At 41.9% G+C, this 22,133-nt stretch overlaps 1 protein-coding gene across 39 annotated transcripts in view; it reads left to right on the top strand.

Annotated features, from left to right (window-relative positions):
* LOC120997603 (saxiphilin-like) overlaps nt 1–22,133 on the top strand; it is a 390,951-nt gene that overhangs the window by 235,696 nt on the left and 133,122 nt on the right. For 24 of the 39 annotated variants that reach the window (XM_040427707.1, XM_040427705.1, XM_040427736.1 and 21 more), the window contains exons 8-12: nt 3,767–3,985; nt 4,332–4,567; nt 18,631–18,867; nt 19,787–20,012; nt 21,793–22,028. In XM_040427707.1, the coding sequence (XP_040283641.1) occupies nt 3,767–3,985; nt 4,332–4,567; nt 18,631–18,867; nt 19,787–20,012; nt 21,793–22,028 (1,154 nt within the window). Of the gene's footprint in view, nt 1–167; nt 384–3,766; nt 3,986–4,331; nt 4,568–18,630; nt 18,868–19,786; nt 20,013–21,792; nt 22,029–22,133 lie in introns of all 39 variants that reach the window. The other 15 variants (XM_040427739.1, XM_040427733.1, XM_040427721.1 and 12 more) reach the window with 12 other exon arrangements.

Below are 22,133 nucleotides of genomic sequence, written 5' to 3'. Positions count from 1 at the left end.
TGTATAGGGGAATATCAAATTCAATATTAGATAAGGGTAGACACATCTGTACTATGCAGGTCATAGGATACTGCAATCCACCATGAAACATAATCATCTCTATCATATGAATAGTTCTTCCTGATTGTCCTTCCTAATTGTTCATTGTGTTTTTATATCTCATACAGAAAGTACCCCTTGTTTGAGGCATCGCCAGAGAGTGCTCGGAGAAAAGAAACCCCAAATAGGGGCATTTGTGCCAGATTGTGATGCAAAAGGCAACTACAGTCCAAAGCAGTGTTTTGGCAGCACTGGTTACTGTTGGTGTGTGGACGAACATGGTGATGAAATAGAAGGTGTAAGAGCCAAACAGGGCAAGGTTAACATAACGTGTGAATATACAGGTACAGTATTAGACTATTCAATACATGTTGCTGTGATCTCCATTGCTACATTGGGCTATGTAGGTTTCCTTGTCTGATCTAATGTTACTTTTGGTAACCACTTGTGTTGCTGCATTTTATTTATTTATTTTTCTTGCTTATTGTGAAAGATGCTTAAATATTACTTCATACTAGAGGACACACATAGTTCTCAACATGAAGTAGCCATTAACATAGTAAGATTTAACAAAAAAAAGAGTCAAGTTCAACCTATTATCCAGCAATATAAATACAACACTGCGCGCTATCAATTAAAACAGGCAGCCGACAAACTGCATAACCATCTACCGCCCAATCATGCAATGCCGCAGAAGCGCTACAATGTGTCCAGGTCCTACCTTAGCGCACGTGTGTTAGTAGCGGTGCAACGTTCTGCAGCAGTCCTCCTGTAATATTCTCTGTATAGAGCAGGAGAAGCAGATTGGTAACGTTCCCTGACGAAGAGTACCGCCTGTACTCGAAACGCGTTGAAAGTTTGACTCCCACTACAACCCGTAGCTTACTTGCGGTGACGTCACTCGCTCAGACGTGAGCACTAACCCACAGGTAACGGGAATACTCTGCCACCGGCCGGGGCAAGATTCCCAATACTTACTATAATAATATTAATACCAGACAGCCCATGCTAGCCATCCCCTCCCCTTGGATCTGCTTCTCCTGCTCTATACAGAGAATATTACAGGAGGACTGCTGCAGAACGTTGCACCGCTACTAACACACGTGCGCTAAGGTAGGACCTGGACACATTGTAGCGCTTCTGCGGCATTGCATGATTGGGCGGTAGATGGTTATGCAGTTTGTCGGCTGCCCGTTTTAATTGATAGCGCGCAGTGTTGTATTTATTTTTCATATATATATATTTGCGATTTGTACAGCTAGCCTGTACAGTATCCTACATAGCAGGCACGGGACTGCTATAACACCGCTGCGATTTCATATATGGTGAAGCGCCAGTTGATTATTTATTATCCAGCAATGTTGATCTAGAAGAAAGCAAGCCAGTTTTCTTCAGCTTGGGGGAGGGGGGAATTCCTTCTCAGCTCCGATTATCGGTATGAGAATAAATCCCTGGACTAATGACCCATCTCCAGTTGTATAATAATTTAGCTACCATATATTGTAATAATAAAGCAGTGTCACAATTCAATATTTTAGTACAACACATTGGGTTTATATAGTAGTTATATGCAAGGGCCTACTGTACCCACCATAGAGGCAAACCATGCAGATGCTATGGGGTCCTTGGTGACAGTTCTCATTTGTAAGAGAGGCTGTCCTTTAAGTCAATCACAGTTTATACAATTGCAGAAAAAAAGAACTTCATTTTCTTCACAATCACTGACTTCTATTCACATCAAAGACACAGTACACTTGATGGTTACAGGAACACACTTGATAGCTTATGAAAAATCTCATTGTCAGGAACAGTTACTGACTGTGGACAGTGTTGTAGTCCAACAGGTTCACCACTAGTGATGAGCGGCACAGGCAATATTCAAAGTTGTGATATTTTGCAAATTTTTGGTCGAATATTCGCCATAAATTAGCAAATTTGAGAATTCGTTATCTCCAGTTATTATTTACTTGATTGCAAAAATCGGCAATGTAATATATTCGCGATAAATATTCACGATAAATTTGCGATAAATTCACGATTAGAATATTTGTGAATACGAATATATAGCACTATATTCAAAATATTCACGAATTCTCGAAGTGGCGATATTCGCTATTAAAATTTGCGATTCGAATATTCGCGCTCTAAACTATTCACCACAGATGAAGTGTGCCTGAAGTGACTGCTGCCTTCCAGCTGTTCAAATGTGCAACTCCCAGCTACAGCTTGCCTTGCCTATGCGTTCCTTGTAGTGTTGCAACAGTTTTCACACTGCTACCTTTCATGGGTTTGCCAATCCACAGTTGTGTGAAAGGTGCACATCTCCAAAACACTCTGTGCAACAGGAGTTTGGTCCCAGACCACAGAGTGGTCCACACAATCATAGTGCAACAGTTGAACCTTTATTGTACCCTGGTGGATGGAATTTTTGAAAGCACCACTTGGGATTATTCCTGTCTCTCTTATCCCTGCCAGCACACTCACTTCACTTCACTAAATTTAAGAGCTTCTCACTGGGCCTCACAGCTTAGGTATATGTTTCTCTTACACACTTTGTTTATCTTCCCCAAGCAAATTGCTGAAACTGTCCCTCTATCTTCCACCAGCGCACTTATTTCACAAGACAGCATAAATGGGTCCAAAGGCCTCAGAGCAGCTATGTTGGCTACTTGGAGGCCTCATGTCACAGCTTCCACTTGGGTACTCAGTCATTTGCTTCTATCCCCAGTCCACTGGCTGGCCTCTTAAGAAGCTGAATGTGGCCTAAGTCTTCTCACACACCCTGAGCACCTCATATGGCTGCAGCCACACACTGACTCTACTTATTGCTACCAGCATCTTATATCACCTCCACTTGGTCTCTGCGATGACAGAGCCAAATAGTAGTAACAGCTAATTAGTAAAAGCTACTTGGAGTATAAATTCTATACATTGGATGACATGACTACAATAACAAGGGTGGAACAATGGGAGAACATTAACCAAAAGTCATATTCATAAGGGTAAGACCTACCCTACCTACAGGTAGGTCCATCCCTTTTGCTACTATTGTCAAGAACACATGCTGGAATTATCTCTTACCAATTAAAGGGAAGGAAATAATTCCAAGGGTTATGAAAAGACTATGGAAGGAGAAAAGATGGAAGGTGAAACAAACAGTGGTTCCTTTTGCCCTGGAAGTCAAAATCCAGCAAGAAAATGGTAGTGGATCCATGTTTATCTTTACTATGGGGCCTTATTTCTTCCCTGAACATCATTAGTTGTATATAATTGTATTATGGAAAAAAAAAACTCCTACGTGGAACAGTCTACCGGACCTCAAAACCTCTTACGTAGAAGAGTCTACCAGACCTCCAAATTCATGAAGAGATCTTTCTCTTTTGTATTCCATACAAAGCACTGCTTTTAGGTAAGAATATCTCCATACACAAGGACTACAATGGAGCCTGCACAGTAGTGCACACATAGTATACACTTCTGTACTAAAGCTTTGTGTTGTGTTAAAATTTCCCATCAAAATTGAAGTATTGAAAAGAGGAAAGAATTAAACTGAATTCAACTGCAAAAAACATGTGCATCACATGGGGACCCAATGTATAAGCTGCAGGATACCACATTCTTGTGAATAAACTATACTATTTGAAGATAAAACTGTAATGCACTTATCTGATTAGTCAAAAAATGGAATGGACAATATGACTGTTGGTTATTATGTATCCATTTTTAGGAGGTGAAAAGCCCTGCATGAAAGAACGCCGCAAATCGCTCAGTGGAGGGCAACCTTTACCAGGGGCTTTTATGCCTGATTGTGATGAAAAAGGAAACTACAGTCCAAAGCAGTGTCATGGAAGCACCGGTTACTGTTGGTGTGTTAACGAAAATGGTAAAGAGATTTCTGGTTCAAGAACTCCACCTGGACAACAGGTTCCAACATGTGTAGCTTCTGGTAAGAATGTACTTTATCCTGCCTTATTCTCACAACCTCCACCCCCTGCATCTCCATTATTACAGGTAGTTTTTAGTGTTAAAAAAAATACCACTACAATAATACTACAATATAATGATTTGTCACTAGTAAGACATTGTCTAGCTTTGGTTGTGGTTGCATTTTAAAGTAACGAAGAGGGAGGCAGTCACTAGTTTTGGATCCATCTTTAAGACAAAAAAGAAAGTTGGGGTTAAAGCGGCTTCTGCAGATTGAAGAATATATTCATATATATTAAACCAGTGGATGGACTACATACTAGTTCTACATTATTCACACATGATTATTATTTGTTTTTCTACACTTGTCTTATCAGCTGAAACATCCTGCATAAAAGAACGACAGAAAGTGCTTGGTGCAGTGAAACCAATATTAGGAGCGTTTGTACCGGATTGTGATGAAAAAGGAGAATACAGACCAAAGCAGTGTCATGGCAGCACCGGATACTGTTGGTGTGTTTCCAAAGATGGTAAAGAGATACAGGGTACAAGAGCTGCACCTGGGCAGTCACCCCCTACATGCCAGGACACAGGTGAGAAACTATAGTCAATAAGGACTGTGTAATTCTTCCTTTCCCATGTCTGGGTGATGTAAGGAAACTGAACAGTTGTTGTGGGGTTCTGCCTTAAATGACAACTAAAGCAGAGGGCTCCAACAACAGGAGACCTTGTGAGCAGCTTGTCATTAGGGACACTAATAACAAAAAAACTTCCAGAGCAGACATCCACTTTAAGTAGGAGCGCAAGGAAAAATAACATTATTCTTTAGAAGAAACTTAGGGCCTTAAATTCATAAGATCCATTTCTTCCTTTAATGATATCTATTGCCAAATTTTCACTTTCTATCCCAAACATTCAATGCCGCCATTTTATATAAATGAAAGCAAGGCTTGGCCTTCAGAAAAGCTGCGTCCTTTTCCAGATCCTTCTGTAGTGCTCTTAAAGGCAGTGTGGGCAGGAAAATAACACAGTCCTCCAGGGTCGAAATATGGTTGAAAAAAAGCATAAGGCCCCTTTCACACAAGCGAGTATTCCGCGCGGATGCGATGCGGGAGGTGAACGCATTGCACCCGCACTGAATACCGACCCATTCATTTCTATGGGGCTGTGCACACGAGCGGTGATTTTCACGCATCACTTGTGCGTTGCGTGAAAATCGCAGCATGCTCCTCTTTGTGCGTTTTTCACGTAACGCAGGCCCCATAAAAATGAATGGGGTTGCGTGAAAATCGCAAGACATCCGCAAGCAAGTGCGGATACGGTGCAATTTTCACACACGGTTGCTAGGAGACGATCGGGATGGAGACCCGATCATTATTATTTTCCCTTATAACATGGTTATAAGGGAAAATAATAGCATTCTGAATACAGAATGCGTAGTAAAACATCGCTGGAGGGGTTAAAAAAAAATAAATAATAATTTAACTCACCTTAGTTCACTTGATCGCGGCCCGGCATCTCCTTCTGGGTTCATCTGATCTCTGTGCAGCAACAGGACCTTTGGTGACGTCATTCCGGTCATCACATGATCCATCACATGATCTTTTACCATGGTGATGGATCATGTGATGACCGGAATGACGTCACCAAAGGTCCTGTTGCTGCACAGAGATCAGATGAAGCCAGAAGGAGATGCCGGCTACGCGATCAAGTGGACTAAGGTGAGTTACATTTTATTTTATTTTTTTTAACCCCTCCAGCGATGTTTTACTATGCATTCTGTATTCAGAATGCTATTATTTTCCCTTATAACCATGTTATAAGGGAAAATAATACTATCTACAGAACACCGATCCCAAGCCCGAACTTCTGTGAAGAAGTTTGGGCTTGGGTACCAAACACGCGCGATTTCTCTCATGCGAGTGCAAAACGCATTACAATGTTTTGCACTCGTGCGGAAAAATCGCGGGTGTTCCCGTAACGCACCCGCACATTTTCCCGCAACACCCGTGTGAAAGTGAAAGGGGCCTAAGAGCTGCTGAAAACTCTTCAAGAATACCAGAAATTTCTTGGGTATAGAAACCCCTATTGGAAGAGTTTGTATCACAGTGTAATGAAAAGGATGGCCCAACGCCCAGCAGTGTCATGGTAGCACTGATCACTTTTAGTGTGTTTATGAAAATAGTGAAGAAATTCCTTGTACAAAAACACCACTTGGACAACCAAACATAACAAGTGGAGCTCTAGATAAGAATAGTGAAGAATTAGCTTCAGCTTACATTTAACTTCAGTCCTGGAATGTTCACCATCCCACTGCTTGTTTTAACACCATGACAAGTACTAAAGAGAATGTGTCATCAGAAAATGACCTATTATTTAGATCAAATTTTTATGTCAAACATATTTTTTATTTTGTTTTGCCAATCTTACTTTTATTTTTCCATGTCGTTATCTAAATAAAAAATCCTAAAATCCTGCAATTTTCGCACTGGCTGCTAAGTCTAACAATAGTCACTACTTCTTGGTCTGTATAGATCACTTTTCAGCAGTCATCTTGTTATCACAGACAGGATGATTAGTAGTGTTGAGCGAATTGAAGTAGACTTCCATCCAAAGTTCTGAGAAAATTCAATTTGCTGCGAAGCCAAATTTCCTTGTGCTTCATTGTAACAAATCAATTTTCCCTGAAATGCTGGTAAAAATAAAAAAAATCATACTCACCTCATCCATTCGAGGGCAAAGAGGCTGCCGCAGCCATCTTGCTTGAAGATCCCGCGCAAAATCTCATGGCCGGTGACGTCATCACACACCAAACGTGATTTTGCACTAGATCTTCAAGCAAGATGGCTGTGGTGGCCTCTTCTAGCTCAAATGGATAAGGTACTACATATTTCATTTCTTAACACGAACTGTTACCCCCAAAAGTGGGGGGAAAATGGCCGTGCGTCTTATAAAGTGAATACTATTGAGCGCTTCCATTATGGAATAGCTAGTCTGCTGTGGTAATGAAACTGTGTGTGTCAGTATGACAGTATTACAGGCATCACTCTCAGGGTGGGTTCACGTCACATTTTATTCCTACGTTTGACGTATATATTACAAAAAAAAAGGTACAAAAAAGCAGCACACCACGTTCTTGTAACCTGCACAGTCCAGTAATAAAAAAGTATACTTTTTTTTATAATGGTAAAAAAAAATAAAGTATAAGTTGCACACCTAATGAGTTGACACTGGTGTGGTTGGGCGGTTTATTTTCTTTATTTAACATTCATCTGCAATAGTAAGGGACATGCATCAGACATGGAGATTAGGACCTCCCTTTTTCTTGTTACCGGAGTGCACTCCATTAAGTGTCTTTTCATACTACATAGTAGTTGTACATTACCATCAAATCCTCAGTCATTACTTAACCACCTCCCGTCTGCCCGTTGACTATAAACGTCCAGGGTGGATCTCTGAATGGATCTCTGAATGGACATTCTGAACATCCATGACACTAATCATGCAGCTGCAGAGCGGGTTGCCCGCTGTCAGTGACAGCAGGGCAACCCAGAAAGAAGGCAGGGACAGTTCCCAGGTGTCCCTGCCTTCTAGATCGCTGTATACACGCTATGCACTTCCTGTCCCGGAGTGCAGGAGCTGTCGGGTCTTCTACAGACCTCGATCAGCCATGCACTGAGGCTGTACAGCATTGTATAGTGCTGTGTAGCCTCTATGGGGGGTGTATTTCCCCTGTAACTGGGGCTACTATGTCAGCCCCAGTTACAGGAGAAATCAATAGTGGAAAAAAAAAAGTGAAGTTAAATGTACCCCAGAGGTCTTGTATGACCTTATGGGGGACGCAAAGTGTAAAATAAAAATAAAGTGTTAAAATAAAAAAATAAAAAAAGGTTTCGCATGTAAAAAAAAAAATCCCCAAGTAAGGAATAAAAAAAAATTAAAAATAGAAAAAATAAATAAAATAGACATATTTGGTATTGCCGCATCCGTGACGATCTGCTCTATAAATATATCACATGATCCACCCAGTCCGATAAACACCATAAGAAAAAAGAAATTATAAACTGTGTCAAAAAAAGCCATTTTTGTCACCTTACATCACAAAAAGTGCAACACCAAGTGATCAAAAAGGCGTATTAAACTGTCACCTCATCCCACAAAAAATAAGACCCTAACTAAGACAATCGGTCAAAAAAAAAAAAAAATATGGCTCTCAGACTATGGAGACACTAAAACATCATTTTTTTGGTTTAAAAAAATGCCATTATCGTGTAAAACTTTAATAAATAAGAAAAAGTATACATATTAGGTATCGCCACATCCGAAACGATCTGCTCTATAAAAATGTCACATGACCCAACCCCTCAGGTGAACGCTATAAAAATAAATAAATAAAAAAGTGTTCTAAAACAACCAATTTTTTGGTCACCTTGCCCCATAAAGTGTTATAATGAATGATCAAAAAATCATGTACCCAAAAATGGTACCAATAAAAACTTAATCTCTTCCTGCAAAAAACGAGCCCCTGAACAAGACGATCGGCATAAAAATAAAAAAAATATGGCGTTCAGAATATGGAGACACAAAAACGCTTAATTATGCTTTTATTATACTTTATTATGTAAAAATGAAACAAAGAGAGTAGACATATTTGATATCATTGCGTCAGTAACAACCTGCTCTAAAAAAAGTAGCACATGATCTACCATGTCAGATGAATGTTGTAAAAAATAAAAACTGTGCCAAAACAGCCATTTTTTGGTTACCGTGCCTCACAAAAAACGTAATATAGAGTAATTAAAAATCATTTGTACCCCAAAATAGTACCAATAAAACTGGCACCTTATCCTCTAGTTTCCAAAATGGGGTAACTTTTTGGGAGTTTCTACTGTAAGGGTGCATCAGGGGGGCTTAAAATGGGACATGGCATCTAAAAAGCAGTTCAGCAACATCTGCCTTCCAAAAACCATATGGCGCTCCTTTTCTTCTGCGCCCTGCCGTGTGCCCTTACATCAGTTTACGATTACGACCACATGTGAGGTGTTTCTGTAAACCGCAGAATCAGGGTAATAAATATTGAGTTTTGTTTGGCTGTTAATCCTCCATGTGTTAAAGAAAGAAATGGATTAAAATGGAAAATCTGCCAAAAAAGTTAAATTAAAAAATTTGATCTCCATTTTCCTTTAATTCTTGTTGAACACCTAAAGGGTTAACAAAGTTTTTAAAATCTGTTTTAAGTAACTTGAGGGGTTTAGTTTCTACAATGGGGTCATTTGTGGGGGGTATCCACTATGTAAGTCCAGTGACTTCAGACCTAAACTGGTCCTTAAAATGTGGGTTTGTGCAATTTTCTTAAAAATTTTAAGAATTGCTTCTAAAATTCTAAGCCTTCTAAGGCTAAAAAAAAAAAATGACATTTACAAAATGATGCCAACCTAAAGGAAACATATGGGGAATGTTAAGTAATAAATATTTTATGAGGCATCATTTTCTGTTTTAAAAGCAGCGAAATTGAAATTTTGAAAATTGCGAATTTTTCTAAATTTTGGGTAAATTTGGGATTTTTTCATAAATAAAAGGTGAAATATATTGACAAACTAAGAAGACAGGTTGGCATCAGCAGGAGCTGCTCAAACCCACATGCAGTTGTGCATATATATAGGGGAGCAAATCCTGCACTTGTGGCCCGTTGCTAATGGCAATCCCCAGCAAAATGCATACAATGGAGGATGCCCGCGGCGAACCACAAGTACCACAATAGACATCCTACACAAGGTAACAAGTGCGGATGTGATAATTAATATAACAATATAACAAAACAATAACAAACATAGGTGCACTCTGCAGTCTCACTAATTCTCAAACTGATTTTAAAATTGAGAGATTAGTCAACATGTCCTACGGTGTAGAACATGTCTTAAGCCCGGACACCACGACAAGGTTTCTCAAGTAGCCCGGGACCCTACACTCTCCTACCTGAGCCATATGGGCGATACCAGGAGCCAGTGGGCAAATTACAGGAGCATAGGGCCGACTCGCAAACAACTCACCAGTTACCTCCAGCATGTGGCCATGCTTGCAATGGGAGGAGGGAGGAGTCTGTGAGTCCCACTCAAGACTTGCTGATATAGCCCAGGCTTCACAGGTGCACCTAAATGTGACCTGTAGATGGAAAACAGGCACATTTAAATAGGAGTTTATACACCTCCAGGAATCTATATATACAAACTAAGAAGACAGGTTGGCATCAGCAGGAGCTGCTCAAACCCACATGCAGTTGTGCATATATATAGGGGAGCAAATCCTGCACTTGTGGCCCGTTGCTAATGGCAATCCCCAGCAAAATGCATACAATGGAGGATGCCCGCGGCGAACCACAAGTACCACAATAGACATCCTACACAAGGTAACAAGTGCGGATGTGATAATTAATATAACAATATAACAAAACAATAACAAACATAGGTGCACTCTGCAGTCTCACTAATTCTCAAACTGATTTTAAAATTGAGAGATTAGTCAACATGTCCTACGGTGTAGAACATGTCTTAAGCCCGGACACCACGACAAGGTTTCTCAAGTAGCCCGGGACCCTACACTCTCCTACCTGAGCCATATGGGCGATACCAGGAGCCAGTGGGCAAATTACAGGAGCATAGGGCCGACTCGCAAACAACTCACCAGTTACCTCCAGCATGTGGCCATGCTTGCAATGGGAGGAGGGAGGAGTCTGTGAGTCCCACTCAAGACTTGCTGATATAGCCCAGGCTTCACAGGTGCACCTAAATGTGACCTGTAGATGGAAAACAGGCACATTTAAATAGGAGTTTATACACCTCCAGGAATCTATATATACAAACTAAGAAGACAGGTTGGCATCAGCAGGAGCTGCTCAAACCCACATGCAGTTGTGCATATATATAGGGGAGCAAATCCTGCACTTGTGGCCCGTTGCTAATGGCAATCCCCAGCAAAATGCATACAATGGAGGATGCCCGCGGCGAACCACAAGTACCACAATAGACATCCTACACAAGGTAACAAGTGCGGATGTGATAATTAATATAACAATATAACAAAACAATAACAAACATAGGTGCACTCTGCAGTCTCACTAATTCTCAAACTGATTTTAAAATTGAGAGATTAGTCAACATGTCCTACGGTGTAGAACATGTCTTAAGCCCGGACACCACGACAAGGTTTCTCAAGTAGCCCGGGACCCTACACTCTCCTACCTGAGCCATATGGGCGATACCAGGAGCCAGTGGGCAAATTACAGGAGCATAGGGCCGACTCGCAAACAACTCACCAGTTACCTCCAGCATGTCCGGGCTTAAGACATGTTCTACACCGTAGGACATGTTGACTAATCTCTCAATTTTAAAATCAGTTTGAGAATTAGTGAGACTGCAGAGTGCACCTATGTTTGTTATTGTTTTGTTATATTGTGAAATATATTGACTCAAATCTATGACTATCATGAAATACAATGTGTCACAAGAAAACAATCTCTGAATGGCTTGGATAAGTAAAAGCGTTCCAAAGCTATTACCACATAAAGTGACATATGTCAGATTTGCTAAATTAGGCCTGGTCAGGAAGGGGGCAAATTGCCTGGATGTGAAGTGGTTAAATCAGTGACTGCATCAACATATACTGAGCAATAAACTATGAGAATACAACAACAACATGACTGCAGCAATAATCATTGTACATGCAATAGTAAGGAACATGCATCAGTAATGGAGCTTAGGACCTCCTTTCTTCTTGTTATCTAAGGTGCTGGTCAAGAAACACTCCCCTGAGATAGATGGTCCCACTCTAGTGTCATATTACAGGACCTGTACATTGCTATTCTGGCACCTGTTAACATTAAAATTTGATGGGGGTGGATCATCCTCTTACATATCTCACATTCTTCCCCACTAAATTAATGTCGTAGTCAACATTCCACATATCCACAATATGTGGATTGTATTAAGGAACTTTAGTAATTGAGAACAATCAAGTGGTTGTTATATCTCCAATAGAGGTCAATGCCTCATTGTGAAATATGTTCCTATAAAATGTCCCAAGTTACTTCTAGGTACATTGCTAGCTATGAGACCTAGAAGTTCCAATGTTAACACTGGTTCTCAGAAGTATTGGACCACCATGCATAACAATGCTACTACAATACCTGGACCTCATTTTATGAGGTAGAGATTGGTCAGGTCTAACTTTTATATTATATACTCTTCCACTGGCGCTTATGTTCCCTAATGATTATGCTGCAGTACCGTTGCAGTACCACAAAACCTGCTGCTGACAAACATACAATATAAACCACTTAATACCAGGTACCAAGCACTGCCTTCTCCACTACTTGTCCTGTTAACCTGCCAGAAATATACCACTGACAAATATCAATTTAACAATCAAGATTACCTTGCTATTGAATTCACCTCAGTGGTATTTTCAACTCCTATTGCAGGCTTGAAGACAGGGTTTTTGGTGGATAGGGTATATTTCTTCCACAGGAATGCGCCCCGGCCGGTGGTGGAACTCCGTGTTGGTAAGTTTGAAAGTTCGCGCTCACGTGGAGCGACCTAGTGACGTCACTATCCGAGCTATGGATCACTACAAGTGCCAAAATCCAACACGTTTCAGACAATGCATTGTCCTTCATCAGGGAATTACTCTGGCACTTCCCGATACCCTCCTTATATACCTCCTTATATACCTCCTTATATACCTCCTTCAACTCCTTGCCTTAACTCTTCACATGCCACATCTAACTTTCAACCTCCTATTCTTTATTCTTAATCTCTTATTCTTTCAATCAAAAGAAAACAACTCTATTTCCACATTTAAGCACATTGGTACCAAAGCATCCATATTAAAAATCCACTTTGTTTCTGCTCTTGACATGCTCTTAAAATCCCCCCCCCGCTCATTTTTCTTTATTATTTCTACCCCACAGAATATCGACCCTTCAAACTTCCCTCCATGTTTATCTATATAATGCCTTGATAATAGGTGCCCCTCATATTTTCTCTGGATGCTATATACATGTTCTCCCAGTCTCTTCTTTAGTTGTCTCTTTGTTCGTCCGATGTAGATCTTGTTGTGTAGAAAAATGGAGGCTCCAGCACTCGTGGTAAAGTTTTATCAATCCCGGTCTTTATTGCACCAAATTGTATATACAAGTACAGTGGCACCCCTCTTCACTCCCCCAGATTAACGCGTTTCGAACTGTTCAGTTCTTAGTCAATCTTGTTGCAAGGGCATATGATGACATATATTACCCCCCGACTATTGCATGTTATATGCTCTCTAATATCATATATATATATATTGCTTGAAAATGGTCCCAGCAAGGGGACCGAAACGTCGCACAGGTGAATAAAGGGTCCTACTTTTTTTCACTTAACGGACGTGCTGCGGTGTCATTCTTTATTCTATATTGCACACCTTGGTAAGGTGTTGTCGCCGCAGGCACCCAAACAGCTATACTAGGAGTGCTGCCTTGAATTTTCCTCTCTCTCTCTCTCTCTATATATATATATATATATATATATATATATATATATGAAACATTCTTATTCTGTATCTGGAAAAGTTTTTAGTTTTTTGGGGATTTTTTTGCACCCTTTGCATTTTTTACATGGAAAAAAGCCTTTTGGTAAAAAACTTTTTTCATATTTCTATTGGCTACTGCTCTACATTCTCTTATGGAAGCCACCATAATCCCTACATTTCTTGTTTTTCTATATACAAATCTAGGGACATCTGGAATGTAGTCTCCAATGATCTTATCCTCTTTTAAAAGACCCCAGTATTTATTCACTATTTTTTTTATATATATTTATAAATATTTTATATTTTTTATATTATATCCTCCTTTGAACTTTTCCAGATGCAAAAAAATCTATGGATACCACTTCAAAAAGGAGACTATGTTGTTCAATGGTGCTCTGGTTGGTTTATTGGGACGTTTATCTTTTATACACCTTTTAAGCACCATTCTCTGGTGACATAATGGTCAATATCCTTCTGCATGTATGGCCAGAAGAAGCTTTCTCTGACAAGATTGACAGTTCTTTCTACTCCCAAGTATCCCATTTGTTTATGGAGTTCTTTGAATACTGTCCTGTGGTAGACTTTTGGCATGACTAATTGTACGTTATGGTTAGTCTTCCTATAAAGAATACCATCTGAGTTGAGGTATAATTTAGGCCATGCTCTGAATAAGGCAGTTACAGCTGGTGATTCAGTTTTTCTCTTCCTCTTAGCTGAAAATCTATTTTGATGTTTGTTGTGTAGCAGTGTCCCAATGATCTTGTCTTCTTGTGCTTTTCTGATTGTTTCTTTTGGGAGCTGGTTAACGCTTGCTATGGGGCTTTGTTCAGCTTCCCCAACTGCGCTTTCTAAAGTTACAGGACACCACCATGGCGTATGTTCCTCCTCTTGTATATGAACTGCTTGTACAGTGCTACCAATAGCTTCCAAACTGATTTCTTGGGAGCATTCCTTCATGTACTGGTCAGGATCTAGTGGCATTCTAGACAATCAATCAGAATCTGCATTTGCTTTCCCTGGATGGTATTTAATGCTAAAATTGAAGTCTGCAAGTTCTGACACCCACCTATGGCCAGTCACATTTAATTTTGCTGTAGTGAAAACATACTGTAGGTAAGTGGATTAGTGTCTGTTTATACCACAAATGATGGACTGTAGTAAAATTAGTCTCTAAAATGGTCACATATTACCCATTTCATTGCCAAAAACTCAAGTTTACCAGAGTGCAAATGGTAGTTTTCTCTGCTGTAGTAAGAGTTCTTGAACCATAACTGATAACTCTTAACTTGCAATTTTGCCTTTGGTATAGGACAGCACAAAGCCCTTCCTGAGATGCATCACAGTGCAGTATAAATGGGTTGTTAAAGTCCGGATACCCAATCATTTCTTGATGATGGGCAGTCAAATTGATGGGCTTTTTGATTTATTTTCTGTGGTTGATGGTGAACTTGGCCCTGCAGACAGTAGATCATACAGTGGAGCGGCAATCCGGGAGAAATTCTGAATATATGTTCGGTAGTAGAACAGAAAACCTAGTCATTTTCTAAGCTCTTCCACTGTAGATTGAGGCTTGTTTTTCACAGCCATTACTGGAGCAATTTCTGCTGGATCCATAGTATAGCCATCACCAGAAACAATCTTACCAAGAAACCGGACTTGTCTTTTGAACAGCTTGAATTTTTTTGGTGTTAGCTTGTATGACGAATACCACACCTCGTGCCCGCTTGATGTCGCCTATGTCGTGCTCACGAGACGCGGTATGGTCACGGGTTACCAAAAACGTGATGTTACGCCCTCCAGAGGAGCAGGTAAGGTCAGCTTGGTACAGTTTACACATACACCTCCTGTCCACGTGGGCACAGATAGGCAACAAGCTGAGAGAGCCTTTTCACTGCCTCAGTGAAAACAGCGCTGTCTCAGCCCGGGTATCTGCCACCAGCTTTCGTTTGATATAAGCCCGGTCCACTAACGGGATTATATAGGGTGAGAAACCAACCCGCGGTAGCTTATAACTAGGCCAAAACACGGACATGGGGATTCGTGATTGTGGATACAAGATAGCACAAGATTAAATTATATATTTAATCGTCATAAGGGCACACTAGATATAACACAATATACACAAAGAATATATACAGTGGTCTTAGGTTACATATACAGGTTATATGGGTACAACAGGGTTAAGCAGAGTAAAAGTCAGTTACCGGGTAAGATGAAAGTTCCTTTTGGTTGTGCAGTGTTCTTTGCTGCAGTCCACATGAAGGGCTGTGATCTCAGCTAGTTCCTGCGTCCCTCTAAACACATTACACGATGTGACCCTTCTTCAGAGAAAGACCCCGCCCTCTGGCTTGCATGGGATTATGACCTGTAGCCGGCCGCTCCCCTCCCCGCCTATAGGTAGGGTCCACCCCTCCTTCTCTGGTGCTGGGAGCAAATGACCCATAGGGCTCATAGCCCCAGACCAGAAGGTCGCAGGAAGATGGTTCCGGGCCCAATTGATCCGCCTGGGTTCCGGCTACAACTAGAGTCCAAACATGGTACCGGTATTGGGTTTCTGTAGGGAGATATGGATATCTCCTTTCCCTGGCATCCCCCCATCAAACAAAGACCATGGGCACCTTCATCGTGGCCACCGGGACATAAATATGCATCCGTTTGCGCCTGCGATGGCCGGGCGATTCATAATTCCTTATGAAATGTAGGTGCCAACATGTCTGGAAGGTATCCTTGATCCTGGCAAGGGCTGATACCTCCTGCTGGGGGGGTTTCCTGCAGGATTTAGCTCCCTCCCTCTGTTATTAATTAATCGGGACGTTGCCACAGCAGCGCAATGCCCGATGGGGGAGGGAGGGAGCTTCCTCCCTGTTAACTCCTTCCATACAGCGGTCCCTATGGACCCCTCATTATTACCTGGTCCCGCTCGGCCATCCTGAAGGGGGTGTGATCGGGGCACAGTAAACACAGCAGCGCAGCCCCAATCTCCTCAACACTCACTGAGGAGATTGGCGCTGCACTGCTGAATGCTGCGATTGGTCAGTCAAATCTGACTGACCAATCGCAGCAATCCAAAGGCAGGGACCGCTGTGATTGGTCCCCTGCCGTTTGCCCGGACAGCTCATCTGTCCGTATCAGCCGTTTAGATGCCGGTGTCACTGTGTAGGTCACGATGATGCAGTAACTAACACCACATCATGACGTACAAAGTACGTCATTAGTCCCAAAGGGGATAAGTAGAAGTGAAAGGAAAAATAATAACATTATTCTTTAGAAGAAACTTAGGGCCTTTGAGCGCAATCACGACAGCTCCTGATTAGATAAAAGAATATACGAGCTCGGGAGAAAACACATAAGACCCAGCTATGTTCTCAAACAATTTCCCAACTTTATTATGAAAACATACAGTCTTATAGGTAATGAAAACAAAGGAGGCACATCGCCAAGGGGGTGGAAATCGAAACTAGTAATTTGAGTAGTTATTCATATAAGACAATACTTCCTGACCATACTAACATCATTTTAGTATTTAAAAAGCATGTGCAGCATCTTATCTCAAGGTTAGCATCCTTTAGCAACATCATACGAAAGACAGAAAGAACAGGACCTGTCCGGCCTTAAAGCTACAGTTTACCATAACTAATACCATTTCCATCACAGACCTTAAATTCATAATATCCATTTCAAACTTTAGTGATATCTATAGCCCAATTTTCAGTTCCTATCCCAATTATGCAATGCCCCCATTTTATATAAATTAAAGCAGGACTTGGCCTTCAGAAATCAAGAATCATTTTCCAGGTCCTTCTGTAGTGCACTTAAAGGCAGTGCGGGCAGGAAAATAACACAGTCCTCCAGGGTCGAAATGTGGTTGAAAAACTGCATGAGAGCTGCTGAAAACCCTTCAAAGAATACCAGAAATTTCTTAGGGATAGAAACCCCTATTGGAAGAGTTTGTACCACAATGTGATGAAAAAGGTACCACAGAATCTACCATTCACAGTAGGTGATATCTACTCCATAATGACCTTTGCACACATCACTCCCCCTCCAATAGAAGTCAATAAGTCCCTTCCTGCTCATTGTGTCTATGGCCAATGGTGGCCGCTGTGATGGGGCATTACTACTGTTAGGGCTTTTATGCCTGATTGTAATGAAAAGGCAAGTACAGTCCAAAGCAGTGTCATGGCAGCACCGGTTACTATTGGTGTGCTAACGGAAATGGTAAAGAGAGTTCTGGTTTAGGGACTCCACATGGACAACAGGATCCAACATGTGTAGCTTCTGGGAAGAATGTACTTTACCCTGACTTACTCTCACAACCTCTACCCCCTGCATATCCACTATTACCGGTAGTTATAAGTGTTAAAAAATACCACTACAAAAATATTACAATAAAATGATTTGTCGCTAGTAAGACATTGTCTAGATTTTGTTGTTGCATTTTAAAGTAATAAAGAAGGAGGCAGTCACTAGTTTTGGATCCCTCTTTAAAACAAAGGAAAAAGTTGGGGCTTAGGCTACTTTAACACCTGCGTTAGGTACGGATCCGTCTGGTATCTGCACAGACGGATCCGCACCTATAATGCAAACGCTTGTATCCGCTCAGAACGGATCCGTTTGCATTACCGTTTTTGTTCATGATAATGCAAACGGATACGTTTTGACTTACACTGAAAGTCAATGGGAGGCGGATCCATTTTAAATTGCACCATATTGTGTCAGTGAAAACGGATCCGTCCCCATTGACTTACATTGTAAGTCAGGACGGATCCGTTTGGCTCAGTTTCGTCAGACGGACATCAAAACGCTGCAAGTAGCGTTTTGGTGTCCGTCTCCAGAGCGGAATGGAGACTGATCGGAGGCAAACTGATGCATTCTGAACGGATCCTTATCCATTCAGAATGCATTGGGGCTGAACTGATCCATTTTGGGTTGCTTGTGAGATCCCTGAAACGGATCTCACAAGCGGACCCAGAAACGCCAGTGTGAAAGTAGCCTTAAGCGGCTTCTGCAGATTGAAGAATATGAAATTAAATCAGTGGATGGACTACATACTAGTTCTACATTATTCACACATGATTATTATTATATTTTTTTTTAGCATTTGTCTTATCAGCTGAAACATCCTGCATAAAAGAACGACAGAAAGTGCTTGGTGCAGTGAAACCAATATTAGGAGCGTTTGTACCGGATTGTGATGAAAAAGGAGAATACAGACCAAAGCAGTGTCATGGCAGCACCGGATACTGTTGGTGTGTTTCCAAAGATGGTAAAGAGATACAGGGTACAAGAGCTGCACGTGGACAGTCACCCCCTACATGCCAGGACACAGGTGAGAAACTATAGTCAATGAGGACTGTATAATTCTTTACTTTCCATGTGGAGATGATGTAAGGAAACTGAACGCTTGTTGTGGGGTTCTGCCATAAATTACAACTAAAGCAGAGGGTTCCAACAATAGGAGACCTTTTTATCAGCTTGTCATTAGGGTTACTAAGGCCCCTTTCAGATGAGCGGGTGTCACGCTGCGGACTCGCAGCACAGCACCTGGCATTAACTCTTAGCACTGCCAGGGTCACATAGCATTATATTGATTTATTATATTTGAGTGGGGAGGCGGGGGGCAACAGCAGTGGCAGTAACAGCACAAGATAGTGGCAGTAGGAGAACATGGCAGTAGGTGTGTGGCATCAGGCAGGTGGAAGCATCAGAATAGTGGCTGAAGCAGGTGGCCAGAAGAAAAGGGTGTTTTTTCAAAATGTTTTGGGGTGGCACCCAGAATGATCTAGTCTGATGCATCAGGCACTGGCATGTGGAAATCCTGGCTGATCCACGCCTGATTCATCTTTACAAAGGTTAGTCTCTCAACATTTTAGGTGGAAAGACGAGTTTTCTTTGGGGTAACTATGCCCCCCACTCTGATGCCACACTACTGGCTCGGCAGGAAAGCTTGTCCAGGGCAAACTTGTCCAGATTCAGCCACAAATCAAGTTTTGCCACCCAGTAGTCTAGGGGATCTTGGATCTGGGGTGGCAGGGTGCAGTCCAAGTATTCCACCACCTAGCTTTAGTTTTGGTTGCATTTTAAAATAATGATTAAGGAGGCAGTCACTAGTTTTGGATCCCTCTTTACAACAATGGAGAAAGTTGAGGCTAAAGTGGCTTCTGCAGATTGAAGAATATGCAATTAAATCAGTGGATGGACTACATACTAGTTCTACATTATTCACACATGATTATTATTATATTTTTTTTTAGCATTTGTCTTATCAGCTGAAACATCCTGCATAAAAGAACTACAGAAAGTGCTTGGTGCAGTGAAACCAATGGTAGGAGCGTTTGTACCTGATTGTGATGAAAAAGGAGAATACAGACCAAAGCAGTGTCATGGCAGCACCGGATACTGTTGGTGTGTTTCAAAAGATGGTAAAGAGATACAGGGTACAAGAGTTGCACCTGGACAGTCACCCCCTACATGCCAGGACACAGGTGAGAAACTATAGTCAATGAGGACTGTGTAATTCTTTACTTTCCATGTGGAGATGATGTAAGGAAACTGAACGCTTGTTGTGGGGTTCTGCCATAAATTACAACTAAAGCAGAGGGATCCAACAATAGGAGACCTTGTTATCAGCTTGTCATTAGGGTTACTAAGGCCCCTTTCAGATGAGCGGGTGTCACGCTACAGACTCGCAGCACAGCACCTGGCATTAACTCTTAGCACTGCCAGGGTCACATAGCATTATATTGATTTATGATCCTATGTAACCCTTACAGTTCTGGAATGTATTGGATAACACTGACATAATGCCGGCATAATGCAGTACATTACAGACCTCTAAGGGTTACATGGCATCATAAATCAATATGATGCTATGTGACCCCGTCACTGCTGGGAGTTCAGGCCGGGTGCTGGGCTGTGATTCTGCAGCGTGACACCCGCTCATCTGAAAGCGGCTTAATGACAAAAAAACTTCCAGAGCAGACATCCACTAAGTAGGAGTCCAAGGAAAAATAAAAACATTATTCTTTAGAAGAAACCTAGGGCCCTATTTTCATAACATCTATTTCACGAAGTGATGGAAGACTAAACAAGGACACTAGTGGCCCTGTCACAGAGGGTGACAACAGCTAAAGGAGTTAACATAGTGGTCCCGTCACAGAGTGGGGAGGTGGGGGACAACAACAATGGCAGTAACAGCACAAGATAGTGGCAGTAGGAGAACATGGCAGCAGGTGTGTGGCATAAGAAGGGTGGCAGCATCAGAGTAGTGGCTGAAGCAGGTGGCCAGAAGAAAAGGGCCTTTTTTCACAATGTTTTGGTGTGGCACCCAGAATTATCTAGTCTGATGCATCAGGCACTGGCATGTGGAAATCCTGGCTGATCCACACCTAATTCATCTTTACAAAGGTTAGTTTCTCAACATTTTGGGTGGAAAGGCGAGTTCTCTTTGGGGTAACTATGCCCCCCACTCTGATGCCACACTACTGGCTGAGCAGGAAAGCTTGTCCAGGGCAAACTTGGCCAAAGGTGGCCACAAATCAAGTTTGGCTGCCCAGTAGTCCAGGGGATCTTGGATCTGGGGTGGCAGGGTGCAGTCCAAGTATTCCACCACCTAGCTTTAGTTGTGGTTGCATTTTAAAGTAATGAAGAAGGAGGCAGTCGCTAGTTTTGGATTCCTCTTTACAACAAAGGAGAAAGTTGAGGTTAAAGAGGACCTTTCACCGATTCTTACCCTATGAACTAACTATACAGATATGTAGAGCGGCGCCCGGGGATCTCACTGCACTTACTATTATCCCCGGGCACCGCTCCGTTCTCCTGCTATGCCCTCCGGTATCTTCGCTCACTAAGTTATAGTAGGCGGAGATACCAGTCCCTAAGTTATGGTAGGCGGAGTCTGCCCTAGCGCTGGCCAATCGCAGCGCAGAGCTCACAGCCTGGGAGGTTATTTTCTCCCAGGCTGTGAGCTCTGCAATGCGATTGGCCAGCACTAGGGCAGACTCTGCCTACCATAACTTAGGGAACGGAGATACCGGAGGGCATAGCAGGAGAACGGAGCGGCGCCCGGGGATAATAGTAAGTGCAGAGAGATCCCCAGGCGCCGCTCTACATGGCTGTATACTTAGTTCATAGGGTAAGAATCGGTGAAAGGTCCTCTTTAAAGCGGCTTCTACACATTGAAGAATATGCCATTAAATCAGTGGATGGACAGCATACCAGTTCTACATTATTCACACATGATTATTATTTATTTTTCTACACTTGTCTTATCAGCTGAAACATCCTGCATAAAAGAACGACAGAAAGTGCTTGGTGCAGTGAAACCAATATTAGGAGCGTTTTTACCGGATTGTGATGAAAAAGGAGAATACAGACCAAAGCAGTGTCATGGCAGCACCGGATACTGTTGGTGTGTTTCCAAAGATGGTAAAGAGATACAGGGTACAAGAGCTGCACCTGGGCAGTCACCCCCTACATGCCAGGACACAGGTGAGAAACTATAGTCAATGAGGACTGTGTAATTCTTTACTTTACATGTGGAGATGATGTAAGGAAACTGAACGCTTGTTGTGGGGTTCTGCCATAAATTACAACTAAAGCAGACC

This window comes from Bufo bufo, chromosome 4 (genome assembly GCF_905171765.1).
Source record: "Bufo bufo chromosome 4, aBufBuf1.1, whole genome shotgun sequence".
Taxonomy (NCBI): domain Eukaryota; kingdom Metazoa; phylum Chordata; class Amphibia; order Anura; family Bufonidae; genus Bufo; species Bufo bufo.
The sequence above is the reverse complement of the archived record's forward strand: the minus strand, read 5'-3'. Positions and strand labels throughout refer to the sequence as shown.